The sequence below is a fragment of the Leishmania infantum genome, chromosome 3 (assembly GCF_000002875.2).
Source record: "Leishmania infantum JPCM5 genome chromosome 3".
NCBI classification, from domain to species: domain Eukaryota; phylum Euglenozoa; class Kinetoplastea; order Trypanosomatida; family Trypanosomatidae; genus Leishmania; species Leishmania infantum.
In genome coordinates this window covers 267,501-280,626 of record NC_009388.2, presented here as the reverse complement: position 1 = coordinate 280,626, position 13,126 = coordinate 267,501, and the positions used below count along the sequence as shown (strand labels likewise).

At 66.4% G+C, this 13,126-nt stretch overlaps 3 protein-coding genes across 3 annotated transcripts in view; all 3 read left to right on the top strand.

The window, feature by feature from the left end:
• Window positions 1–432: 432 nt before the first annotated feature.
• LINJ_03_0690 (conserved hypothetical protein) lies at window positions 433–1,119 on the top strand (the record flags this gene model as incomplete). The annotated part of the gene is made up of 1 exon (XM_001462764.1): window positions 433–1,119. One exon carries the CDS (start codon window positions 433–435, stop codon window positions 1,117–1,119), a length of 687 nt encoding a protein of 228 aa, XP_001462801.1.
• An 890-nt stretch (window positions 1,120–2,009) lies between these two features.
• LINJ_03_0680 (conserved hypothetical protein) lies at window positions 2,010–10,691 on the top strand (the record flags this gene model as incomplete). Its single annotated transcript, XM_001462763.2, has 1 exon — window positions 2,010–10,691. One exon carries the CDS (start codon window positions 2,010–2,012, stop codon window positions 10,689–10,691), a length of 8,682 nt encoding a protein of 2,893 aa, XP_001462800.2.
• Window positions 10,692–11,504: 813 nt separating this feature from the next.
• The window catches only part of LINJ_03_0670 (conserved hypothetical protein), a gene marked incomplete at both ends in the record, with an annotated part of 6,633 nt that continues 5,011 nt past the window's right edge, over window positions 11,505–13,126 (top strand). The window contains one exon of the mRNA XM_001462762.2: window positions 11,505–13,126. This exon is cut by the window's right edge and continues 5,011 nt beyond it. Within this exon, the coding sequence (XP_001462799.1) occupies window positions 11,505–13,126 (1,622 nt within the window).

The following is a 13,126-nucleotide window of genomic DNA, read 5'->3' as shown; positions in this document are numbered from 1 at the left end:
GTGCCCGTCCCTCACCCGACTGTCCCCACCCGCCCTGCCTCTCTATCGCGACAGCGACGAGAGGAAGCGAAACAGAGGAGTCCCCGCCAAGCGCGCACGCACAGGCATGCCCTCCTCTGTGTACGGGTGCGCACGAGTAACCCTTTGGGAGGGGGAGAGGGAGGGAGGGGCGGCGGCTCCCTCACCCTCCCTCGCTTCGTTGTGCTCTGCATGCTCACTGGCGGGTCGAGTTGCATCACCGCCACAGCCTCCAGCGTCGCTCCACAGCGCCTCATGTTCTCTTCAGCCCTCTTGCCCATCCCTCTCTACTACTTTCACGCACGCCGACACGAAGACCACCACCACCACCCACCCCCTCCCTCTCACTTCTCCGCATCGCCCACCGCCACCGAGCATTCCCAGCACCGTCCCACAGCAACAGCCGGCGTGGAAATGGAGCGCTGCAGGCAGCACCTCATCGCCAAGGCGCCGCACCTGGCTGAGCGCGTCCAGGCGTTCGCCGAGAGCAGCGCCACCGTCGAGCTCGCGGCGATCCGGCTGGGGTGCGATCCGGCGCACATCGCCAAGTCGCTGTCGTTCCTTCTGAAGAAACCGACGAGCAAGGCGGAGGCGAAGGCGCACCAGAAGATGATGAGGGAAGTGCGCGCGCAGCAGCAGGACGGCAGCGGGGCGGCGGGGAGCGACCGCGCGAGCGCCTCGCCCGCTGGCCCGCCCACCGCCACCGCCCCTGGCGACGCCAACATCATTGTGATTGTGGCGGCGGGCGACGCGAAGGTGAGCGCGAAGAAGTACAAGGAAAAGTTTGCGTGTCAGCCCAAGATGCTGAAGCGCGAGGAGGTGGAGCCGTACACAGGCTTCCCGCCCGGAGGCGTGTGCCCCTTCGGCCTCAACGATGACGTCAGGGTATACCTGGACGTCTCGCTGAAGCGCTTCCCATATGTGTACCCGGCGGCGGGGACGACGAACACTGGCATCAAGGTCACGGTCGATGAGCTCGAGCAGTACGCGTCGAACGCCGTTGAGTGGGTGGACCTCTGCGAGGGGTGGCAACCGGAGGAAGGCACCGCCGCCAAGAAGGTGGAGAGCGAGGCGTCCAAGTCGGCGGAGGCGACGGCGTAATGCACACGTGTGCGCATCTCTGTGCCAGTGAGCTCACGAAGAAAGTGCCGCCTGTCGAGGGCGCATGGGAAAAGAGAGAAGGACGCAGACAGACGGTGCATCGTGTCTTGCCTGTTGTATGCCTATGCGTGCGTGGCACATCCCTTCGACGTGCTCCCTTCGCCTTGGGAGGTGATGCCGCCTCAGATCTCCGGCTCTGCCCCAGTCACACGCACACGCGGCACGAACACGCAGGCGCAGAGGTGCGTGTTTCCATCCCTCCCTCCCCCCCTCTCTCTCTGTGCGTGCGTGCGCGTCGGACAGTCACGCAGCTGCGAGTCTTCCAAGTCGCATGCGATGCGCTTGCCCCTCCCCCTTCTCCCTCTTTTCTTCCTCCAACGCCCATGTGCGGTAGGGCCAAGTCCTTTCACTTCCAGAAAGCGCTGAGAACGAGAGCCCTTGGCCAACGGACTCCTCCGCCCTCCCCTGTCAGTGCCGCCTCTTTCGGCTGTGCCCGTAGCTTGTTGCTGCCACTCTTCTCTGCCTGTGTGCGTCGGTCATGTACAGCCACCCCCAGCATGACTCTTCGCTCTCGAGGTGCGCCTTCGCATCCCCGCTTCCAGCGCTTGCCGCTCCTCTCGTGTTCTTTGGTCTGCCACCGTCCGTGGTGTGTCCGTGCCTCTCTGTATGTGGGCCTGCCTTGATCGCGATGCAGATCATCCATCGTCTACCAGTACCACCACCGCCACCCTCTTCCTCGCTCCTGTTGTCATCGCTGCTGCGCACGCATCATCATCATCAGGCGTGTGTCGCCCATCTTTCATCTCTCTCCGTCTCTCCCTCCGCTGGCTGCAGCATCGTGCCCTTCCTACCCCCACACCGACTCCGCAGCAGCAGCAGCGGCAGCACCGATGCCCACGAAGGAGTACATACAGCTTCTACAGAGGTTGTATGTGTACTTGAAGCGCAACAGCGGCCGAAACGTGCCTCATGGCATCTCGCAAATCACACTCATCGACGATGATGACCTGACGAGGTGGTTCGTGCAGCTGCTCTACAAGGATGAGAACAACGCCGACTTCTACGTGTCGCTCGAGCTCGTCTTCAACGAAGATGTCGACAGCGAGGACAGCGCCGCAGGAGGTGCATGGGGTGTAAGCGCGGGCGTCGGTGGCGCGGGATCGCGGCATCGGCGTCCTTCACGACACACGGAGCCGAGCGCGTCGGCAACGATGCTCGCCGCCGCGGCGATGACCACAAAGCTGAGCGCAGCTGCTATCCACGCCGCTGATGCAGCGCCACAATCTGCTGCCGCAACATCGTCACCACATGTGCATCGGCACGACACGACGACGACGAGCTCGCCAGCACCACCAGCGCAGCCATCTTCCTCGCTCACCTCTTCCGGTGCAGGAGACAAGGTGCGAGCGGCCGCAGAGCGCAGTGGGGGCTGCGAGGTGGCCCCAAGTGCAGTGGCCAGCTCTCGAGACGGCAGCAACGGCACGCGTACCAGTGACCGAAGCACGCAGCAGCAGGAGAACGACGACGATGCCAACAGCGTGCCCACCGCAACCACCCCACAGCCGTACAACGACTTCCAATGTCGCCTCGTGGGCTTCGGCGAGGCGAGGCGGCCGCCGTTGACGTCCGAGGGGCACATGGCGCTACCCGAGGATGCCGATGGCGCCGGCGTGGCAGTTTCTCGCGTCAGCGACCTGTCGCAACCTCTGGCGAAGCTGCAGACGAGTGCCTTCGCGTCCCCTCCTCCGCCCGCTGCCGCTACGGGCGGCAGTCGTCGTCGTGCACGCATGCCGCTCGTCTTCGTCGTGTCGCCGCGTCTCATCGCGTCCTTCATCCACCACGGCGCCCTCTGCTCCCTCGAGCTCATGTCCCAGGACTGGGAGCTGACACCTGAGAACATGGTGCTTCTGCTGATCGCACTTTTCGAGACACTCAACCCCTTTGCCGGTGACGGCCGCGTGTCCGTCGATGACGCGGAGCGGATGGAAAACCTCCGCGAGACTGTCGCGGCGTGGGGTGTCGGTGGCGGTGGCTCATCAACGTTTGCAGGCGCCTACTCGGAGGAAGAGCATCAGCTCGGCATGGAGTACATCCGTCGCGCGCATCCGCACCTGTTCCGTCGCTACGTTGGTCCTTTCTCAGAGTCTGCGAGTGCCGCGCGCGATGGCATGCCGTCGCTGCCCGCCCCCTCGGAGTTGAGGGGCGGCCTCAGCGCCTCCGCGAACCCCAACATGGCAGCCGCAGCGGCTACCGGCGGCGGCACGGTGCAACGAGATCACCTCGACATGTACTTTGGCAGCGGCAGCGCCGTCGCCGCCACCGGGTCCGACTCAGTCAGGCCCTCAGCCTCGCCGCACGGTGCGCAGACCGCCACCACGACGCCGTCGCTCATGGAGTTCGCGACCGGACACGGTCGTGGCGGCAGCGGCACACTGGCGCCGCACGTGTTGCGTGACGTGTCGCATCTTAACACCGCCGTGTACGACGCGCTCGTGGCCACTTACGCTCCCCCATTGGAGCCGTCGCCGGTGTCCCCGCCGCCTCCGCTCTGCCCCACGCTGGCACAGCAGCAACCACACCCAACAGCAGCGACAGCCAAGCCGGTCGTAATGCTGCTCGACTCGCCCGCCCTCCTCGCGGACGCGGAAGGCGTGCGACTGTTCCAGTCCGGTGTGCGGGGGGTGCAGCAGACCGTCGTCTCGGCCACCGCCGCGGGGGATGACAAGTACAGCGCGGAGGACAGCACGACACCCGATACGCCTGCTGGCAGAGACCGCGTTGGTGCGAGCCCGGAGTACGGTGGCAGCGCGTTCTCGTCGTTGCCTGCTCCGCTACAGCAGCGCACCCCGTCGACAATGACAGCGACCCCACCGCCGTCGTCGTCGGCGGCTTCAACGTCGATCTTCGCGCCTGTCATGAACGCCGAGCGCGTGTTGCGTGCGCGTCCGCCGGCGATTTGGCATGTTGCCTACGCGCCCACACACCCGCACACAGCGGCAGCGGCGAGCTGTGAGAAAGCGCAGCCGCTGCAGCAACGCGTCGCCGAGCTGTGGATTCCATTGACGCTACCGCCGCCGCCGCCGCCACCACCCTCCATCAGCGGATCTTCAACGGCAGTGGGCGGCATTCCGGCCACGTCGAGTGCGGAAGAGTCTCAGGCCACGCAGGTGTTGCGGCTCGCAGAGGCGGGCGTGTCATGCGAGCGCGGTGCCGCCGACAGCGCAGCGGTGCCCCTTCCTTTCGAGGTCCACCTCATTGGCGACGCCGGCGACAACGTTCAACAAGCGCGGGTGGCCTGCGTGCTGCGCAACGTGCGGGTCTCCGCCACCGCGGCTCGAAAGCTCGGCAGTACCTCGACGACGCAACGGCCATCGCTTCGCTTTTCGCTGCAGTCATCGACGGCACCGTCCCCGACGGGCGAAATCCACACGTGCCGCCTGCCCCGTGGCCTCACGCTGCACTGCAGCAACATGTACCTTTACGGCCACCTCCATGTCTTTGGCAACCTCGTGCTCGACAACTGCGTCTTCGTCGGCTCCCTGACCACGGAGGAGCTGGCGAGTGTGCAGGTGTCGCGCTCTCACCTGGCGCTGATGCCGGATGATCGACTGCTGCTGCGGCAACCGCCGTACCGCAGGGGGTCGTCCGACCGTTGTCGTGGTGCTGGACGTGGCGCGCCACGTCAGCGCTCCTCCTCCACAGCCTCTCCAGGCGCCGACGATGCGGCGAGGCCGCCGCCGCCGCCACCGCCTCCGGCCCTCTTCTACGCGCAACGCAAGGAGTGCGTGCTCGTACTGGACTCCTCTCGGGTTGAGATGTCGGAAGACACGCACGTCTACCGGCTGATGCCCAACTTGCACGCGGCAGCAGCTGCGGCGGCGACGCGTGGGTGGCGACGCAGCACTCAAGAGGCGAAGACTGAGAAGCGCAGTGGCGAGCCCAGCACTGCGAGCTGTGACCGCGACGAGGATGAGGGCAGCGATGAAGTCGCTAGCGTCAGCGGCAACGGAGAGGACAGTGGCGATGAAGGAAAAGCGGCGGCGGCAGCAGCAGCCGTCGCACCGTCTCTTGCAGCCATGATGGCAGTCCTGCGCTCGCTGATACTCGTCTCAAATCAAGCCCGCCTGCGGCTTGTCCGCTGCGCCATCCACCCCGGCCGCAATACGGAGCGCACCATCTTTGCCGAGCAGAACGCCATTGTCGACATGGCGTACTGCACCGTCACAGCCGCCATCTCCAGCGCCGTCAGCGTGCAAGGGTGCCGTGCTTACTTGGAGCACTGCTTCTTCGAAGGCAGTCCAACGACCACCGCTGCGGCAACGAGTGCCGTGCTGTCCGCGGAAGCAGCAGCAGCAGCACAAGAGGCTGCGGCTGACGACGTGGACACCGAAAGTAGCCATGACACCGCCAGCGGCCGCAGTGGAATACAGCAGCAGCAGCAGCAGCAGCAGCAGCCACCACCTCCGATACACGTCAACGACACGACGCGCTGCACCGGCCTTAACGTCGAGCTCGGCGGCACCCTCACCGCCCGCTACTGCGCGGCGCGGCATCTCTACTTTGCCTTCTGTGTGATCGCGCACTCGGTGGCCCACTTCTACCGCTGCCACGCCGAGGATGTCGTGAACGGCTTCACCGTCGACGCCTCCGCGGCCACGCTGGACGGCTGCTCGGCGGACACGAACCACGTTGGCGCCTTCGTGCTGCGCAAGGCCAAGTGCATACTCACCGACGACAGCTGTGGCAGCTTCCCACGGCGGTGCAGCCTGCTCGGCGAGGCGCACGAGACGGCACGCCGCGCTGTGACGGAGGCGTTGCGGCAGAAGCACCAAGAGACGAGAGGAGGCGGTGTGGTGCCACCGGCCATCACAGAGACGGAGTCCTTGTGGACCTCTGCGGCAGCCATTGCGGAGCGCACCGCTCGTGTCGCGCTTCTCGCACGGCGTCACTACGCAGAGCAGCTCCCTCGCTCCGACACGCTGAGCGACGCTGCGCCAGTGACCACCACGGCGAGCCACGCACCGCACCGTCGCTCGCAGACTGCGATCGGGATGTCATCGCCGCAGCAGACGCTCGGCTTCTTCGGTGGTCGATTCAGCCTCGAAGTGCGCGACGCCGCGCTCAAGGCAACCGGAGTGATGCTGATGAACGCGCACGACACCTCCGTCTACGCCTACGAGAACAGTGCCGTGGAGCTGGAGGAATGCGTCTTGTGGTCAACGGCAGAGGCCGAAGAGGCCGCCAGTGCGGCGGCCGCGACAGTGGCAGCCGCCCTCGGGTCCGCGGAGTCGCCAGCCGCGGCTGCCTCGACTGCTGCGCTGAAGCTGACGGGTCGCCGCGCGTTGACCGGCGCGGACGGCACCTCTGACGGTCAGCTGCGGTCGGGGTCGCCGCGGCAGCGCTCCTGTGGTGTCAAGGTCGTGCACGCCAGCCTCAAGGCTCGGCGGTGCCTCATGGCGGGCTACGGCTTCGGCTTTGCGGCCATCCAGTCGGCGCAGGCAGAGCTGCAGGAGTGCCTGGTGGTGAACGCCATCAACGGCTACACGATCGACCACTCGCAGTGCCGACTACGACACTGCGGCGCGGACACGTCCCACGTGGGCCTCTTCGCCCTGAACGGCTCTCGCGTGGAGGCCGACAGCACGCCGCACGTGGTCGGCGTCAGCTCCTGCGGACGCACACCGCCGCCGCTCATCTGCGGCGGCGTCCCGGCAGTCTTCTGTGGCGACGTCTACGGCGTGGAAATCCAGTCAAGCGAGGTAGAGTGCACCGGCATCACCGTGCTGCGCGGCCGCGACAGCGGCTTCAACGCGTACAACGGCAGCACCCTGCGGCTGAGCAAGTGCCTCGTGGACATGTCCCCCACGGATGCGGCAAGCTATGTGTTCCATCGGCCCGGCAACGGCGGTGCGGCCGGGGCAGCAGCCGCGGTAAGAGAAACGAATGAGGGAAGGCGCGGCAGCTCGACGAACAAGGGCGATGCGGCGGGTATGGCTGGCCTATGGACTCGCCACCTCCACCTCGACGTCGGCCTCGCAGAGGAGCTGGTGCTGTGCACCAGCGACAGCGACGCTGGCCATGCGCACAGCCGCAATCGACTTCCCGCATCCGCGTTGCTCCTCGCGGAACAGCAAGGCGACACAGTGCCCCACCGGGACGAAGGCGGCGAGGACGGAAGGGGCGAGGCCACACGCGCCGCTGCTCCGGCGGCTACGACAACCCCGACAACCGCCACCCCGCCATCGGCGCCGTCGTCCGCGGGTCGCGTTGCACCAGCCGTGCGCACCTCAGGAGTAAAGGTGTGGTCTGGCAGCCAGTGCCACGCGCAGGACACCGAAGTGCGCTGCGTCACGTTCGGCTTTGCCTCCCTCGGCCCGGAGACACTGCTGGATGCACACCACTGCACGGCCAAGCACGTCGTCAACGGCTTCACCTCCGACGGCGGCGCGCTGCAGCTGACCAAGTGCAGCGCCGGCAGCAACCACGTCGGTGTGTATGTTCTATCCCACGCGCACTGCGTCGTGCGGCGCGGCAGCTACATGGCGAAGAAGTACGGAATAGAGTGCCGCAGCGGTGTGCTGTCGCTGCAGGGCCACGTGAAGATCTACGGCTTCTCGCGCATCGGCATGTACCTGTACGACGGGGCGCACTGCGAGGCCGACCCGGACTGCGTGCTAGATATTCACGCGCTGAAGCACGCCGCGCCGGGGTCGTCGGCGGATGTCACTGCTGCTGCCATGCCAGCGCCAGGCAGTAGCATCCGCTCAGCAACCTTCCTTCAGCTGTCGAAGACGCAACAGCAGCAGCCGCCGATGTCCACGGCGTCGACTACGTCACTGTGCAGCCCCGAAGATGCGGCGAACGTATCGGACCTGCTACCTGCCTGCATCGCCCTCGACGAGGCAACGGCGCACCTGCCGCAGGCGGTGCTCGGTGGTGGCGCTCGCTGCGGCGTCACCTGCGGCGACGGTGCGACGGGCTTCATTGGCAAGTGTATCGTGTATGACTGCAGCCTGGTCGGCGTGAACGTCTTCTACGGCGCACATCTGACGCTCGCCAACGCGCTTCTCCGCTGCGCGCAGCAGTACGCAGTGGTCGTGCACGTCGGAGGCGTGTGCCGTATCATCCAAAACGCCGAAGGTGACGAGACGGGCGACGATGACGACAGCCTTGCTGTGGACAGCTCCGACGAAGGGGTGGATCGCGGAGCAAGAGGCAGTGGCGGGCTGGGGAACATTCTGCGGAGACATGGCCCCGGCGCCGCGGTGTCCGCGGCGGTACGGCGCTTGCGGCGTCTGGCTTCGTACATCGTAGCAGTGCCGTGGCGCGTGACCCACCAGTGGGCAGGGCGACGTGACCCGAACGACGGAGCAGCAGCAGCAGCAGCAGCAGCAGCAGCAGCAGCCGAGTCCGTTGCGGAAGACAGCAGCGGCTGTGATGCAGTGCTTAGCGGTGCGAGAGCGCGATCGCTCGGGACAGGATCGATGCCCGGCGCCACCACTGTCGCCGGAGGAACAGCGATGTCCCCGGCCACAGCTGCTGGCGCCTCACCAACACCGCGGCACCCCCCATCGCGCGTCGCTGATAAAGCGCAGCGCCTCTCGTCTGATGCCTCGTCGCGCTGGCGCGGCGAGACGAGGTCAGCGGTCTCGCCCAGCTCCGCCACGGCAGCCACAGCGTCGCCGGTCGCCATCGGCGGCGGTGGCGCTGCGCCTCTGGTGGGAGACGACGATGACGAGGTCGGCGGCCGCCGCATCGTGCCGCTGACAAGTGCCCTTCGGCGCCGCTTGAAGTGGCTTTACTGGGAGACATGCCTCGGTGCTCCGTTGCCCTTCCGACTGAACACGTTGACGATGCCCGTTGCCACGGTGGGCGCGAACGGGGCCGGGCCGGAGCCTGGCAGCACGGCAGCCGGCGTAGCGGAACGTCGGTCCTTTTCACTGTCGCCTTCCGCCAGTGGCGCTGCCGCGCCTACGTCAGGCGCACTAGCCATCACCTCTGTCTTTCCGCCCGTCCGCCCGACCATCTGCGGCAGCTGCGTGGTGCGCGGAACGTGCACGATGGAGCGCGTCGTGCTGCGGCCCACGAATCATCTCCCGCGGCTCTTCGCCGAGTGCAGCCGCGCCGACCGTGCGCGAAATAGCGGGAAGGAGCACGATGACGACGCGACGACGGCGACAGCGACGGACGACGAGGACGGGGCGATGGACACGGAGAGGAACAGCGCTGGCAACGTGACCGCGACGAGAGCGCGATGCAGCCCACGGACGGGGCAGGAGGTATGCAACTCGCCAGCGCAGCACCGTCACACAGACAGCAGCAACTCATCTGACGGCACGACCTCGACTGGGGAACACGGCGGCGACAGTGCGTATGCCTCCCCGCTCCTCGCCACCGCCGCCGCCATCAAGGCATCCTTGGCGGCCGGTCGCGCCGTCGCCGCTGCTTCTGCCAGAGCCGCAGACGGCTGGGCAGCTCTCCCCTCGGTGTGCGTCCTGCACCACCTGGTGCGTCAGCCGCCTGGTGTACACGTTTGCCAGCAAGGTGTGCTGAACCTCACGGACTGCATCGTGGACGCCTCGCTCTCCCCACAACCGTGCCTCGGCGCTCGACGCACCGGGCAGCTCGTCTCAGCGGTCGTGGCGTGTGAGGGGCCGTACGCGAAGCTTCACTGCGATTACGTGCGTGTCGTGCGCGGCGAGGGCGGCGACGAGGATGACCGCACCGCCTTCGAAGGAGGCGATGGCGGTGCCTCCGGCGCCGCTCGCCCAGCAACATCCCCAGCCCCGACCCGCTCCTCGGCCCTCCCTGCGCTCTCCCCCGACGCAGCACCTCCTCTCTTAGCCGCCGCGCCGTCGCCGCGGCGTCGTGGTGCCTCCGTGGCAGCGGCCGCTGCTGATGTTGCCACTGTTCCGCTGCTGCTTGTCTCGCTCGTGGACGGGGCACAGTGCACGCTGCACATGGTGGGCGCATCACTGGATGATTGGCCTTACTGCGCCTACAGTGCCGAATCGATCAACCACGACGGCAACGTCTGCAGCGACCCCATGATGGGAGCGGAAAAGGAAGATGCTGGCAACCCACTGGGCTTCGCCGGCCGCGGTGAGGCGGCAGCGGCGCAGCTATCACCTGCTCGTCTCATCTTGGCACGCAACGCTGGTGTGATGCTGCGCACCACTGGCGACACGCTCGCCGAGGTCACGTACGCAAGCATTGCCAGCATCGTCGCGTCGCAGCGATCGCAGGTGCGGCTGGCGCACTGCACCGTGACGGGGATGGTGCCCATCATACTCGGCAGTGGCAGCTCTTCTTCCCTGACGTGCTGCCGTGTTGTCGGCGGCGCGCGGGCCGGCCCCGCTGCAGCCGCGATTCGAGTCGAGCACGAGGGCGACTTGACCCTCATCCGCTCATCGGTGTGGACGCTGTCTCAGGGGCTGGCGGTGGAGTGTGTGGGCTCTGGGTGCGTGCATGCGGTCGAGAGCGAGGAACTGACGCTGGGCAGGGCGGCGGGATCAGCGGATGGGCACGGCGACGGTGAAGGGGCAGTCGACGGTGCCGTCGGACAACCATGAGAATCACGGCAGTGAACGTGACCCTGTGTACGTGTCGCCGTCGTCTGCGCCACTCTAGCCCCGCGCGGTACCGTCGCCTACGCGCACTCGTGTCTGATGTAATTCTTCTTTTCTCCTGCTCTACGTGTGCTGAGCTTCAGCGCGGCTGTGCGGATGTGCCACCGCCGCTTGTTCCCCCTTCCTCTCTCCTTCCCCCGGTCTACACTGAGCTGGCATGCGTGTGCGCAAATATCTCTGTGAATAGTGGGGTGGTGGTGGTGGGGGGGGGGGGGTACATCACCGCCGTCATCGTCATCGTCATCGTCATCGTCGTTCCTATCAAAGAGAGCTGCTACGCACTCGTCTTCGTGTTTCATCTTTCACCACTCGCGTCTGTGATGACGCCGTGCACGCATCGCGCGTGAGGCGACGACGGATTGCACGTGCACCACAACGGCCGGCCAACCGCGGTGCCGTGTTGTGGGGCATGCGGCTGTTCCTGTTCTTGCGTCCTCTTGCGGTGGCGCACGAAGTGGGGCGACAGGAGGGGAGGAGCGTGTGCGGCGGCCTTTGAGCGGTCGTGCCGCTCCTCACGCCTGCCGTGAGGCCCATCTGTCACACACGTGACGTCTGACCCCATCCCTCTTCTTCTCCCTCTTGCGCAGCCTTTTCATTGTGTCATTGCCCCCACCGCATCCACGCCCCATCCACACCCCATCCCATCCCATCCCATACAGCTCCCTCGTCCGTGGCGACGCCCCGCTCCTCTGCGGCCTGTGCGACGGCGAGCCTGCGTGACGAGTTCGGTGAAACACACGGCACAGCGAAAAGAAGATGTCGTCGCACTACCGCGAGTTGAACCAGCTTTTCGTGGACGCCAATGGCCAGCCGGACTTCGACTCCACCGTTGAGATCAGCGCGTCGCTGCCCATCAAGCAGTTGTTCCAGGAGCGTTCTCTGCTCTGCCCAAGCAGCAGCGAGGCCACCGCCGCGAGCAACGCGAGCCCATCGACGGTGAAGCCCGTGCACGAGACGACGGCGTTGCTGCGGACGTGCAATGCGGTGCTGCGGTGGGCTGCGGCTGATAAGGCGGGGCAGGATCAGGGAGGCGCCGCCGTCGCCGCGAGAGCTGCAGCGGTGGGCCAGATCGACTCCCTGCAGAGCCCCGATGAGTGCCGCATGGCGTGGAAATTCCTGGCAACGTTCGCTGGTCAGCCAGCCGCCCTCGTGTGCATCGACAAGACGCTGACGGAGGTGGCCGTCGACTTCCACTACGCCATGGCCCGCCCTCGCCAGTTCGACATGTTTGTTCACCTGAGCGCCATGGAGAAGTTCTTCATCGACGGCGACTCGCTGCTCATGGCGGCGCTGTCGTCGCCGCACGTTGACTGGGACCTCATGCAGCCGCTGCACGTGCTCCACAACGCCCAGGCGCTTCTGCGCGGGCTGCAGTCGCGTGGCGGCCACTTCCACATTGTCTTCTTCCGCCACACAGCGTGGTTCTGGGAGCCGACGCCGCAGAAACTCTTCATCCGCGAAGCGCTGCGCGAGACGCTGACGGCCGTCGCCGCGACGAACCCCGACAGCCGCCTTGTGGTGGATACCTTCGACAGCTTCCACTGCGAGGAGTTCGCGGCCTACGTGAGCAAGTACGAGCCGGAGTTTCTCCTCATGTCCGATGGCGAGCAGCTTGGCCACGAGACGGAGCTGCAGCACCTCTTCCACAACCACACTGAGGAGGAGCTGCTGCGCTTCGAGAACGAGGGGGGCATCGGCGAGGAAGGCGCGCCTGCCTCTGCGGCAAGCGTGACGCCGTTGACGGACGAAGAGAAGCTCGAGCTGAAGCAGCGTGTCATAGAGGACCAGACGATGGAGCTGAAGCGCCCCTACCGAAGCCTCGTCGACGACGAGAGCCACGGCGACACGGTGGCCTTCTACTATCACTGCTTCCTCACGTGGGCCACGGCGCGGCGCATCAAGGTTGCCTACTCCTCCCGCATCATCACCCGCGAGAACGCCGTCGTGGTGTTCGCCGTCACCGTCGGCAGCGGCAACTTCGCGCGCTCGCTGGTGCTCGAGCCGAACTCCACAAAGTTAGCGGCGGCTCTCGAGCGCGCCGTGCCGCTGCCGACGCTCTCTGACGCCTCCCTCGCGCTAACTAAGGACGGGCAGCTCTCCCGTCGTGAGCAGGTGGTGTCGGCTGCGGTGCACGCCTACCTGCACGCAGGCGACAGCGCGCCGCCGCGCACGGTGCAGCAGCGGCAGCTATGCCAGGTGATGGTCATCACTGCCTACTGCACCGCCCTCGTAAGCGCCGAGTTGCGTGCGCAGCGCGGCGTTACGTCGCCGGTGGTGGCCGCCTTCCTTAACGAAATGGCGCCATACCTCCTGCAGGCCTTCCAACACTGCGACTGCGCCACGGGGCGCGGCACGGAGTTCGACGTGTACGACGGCCA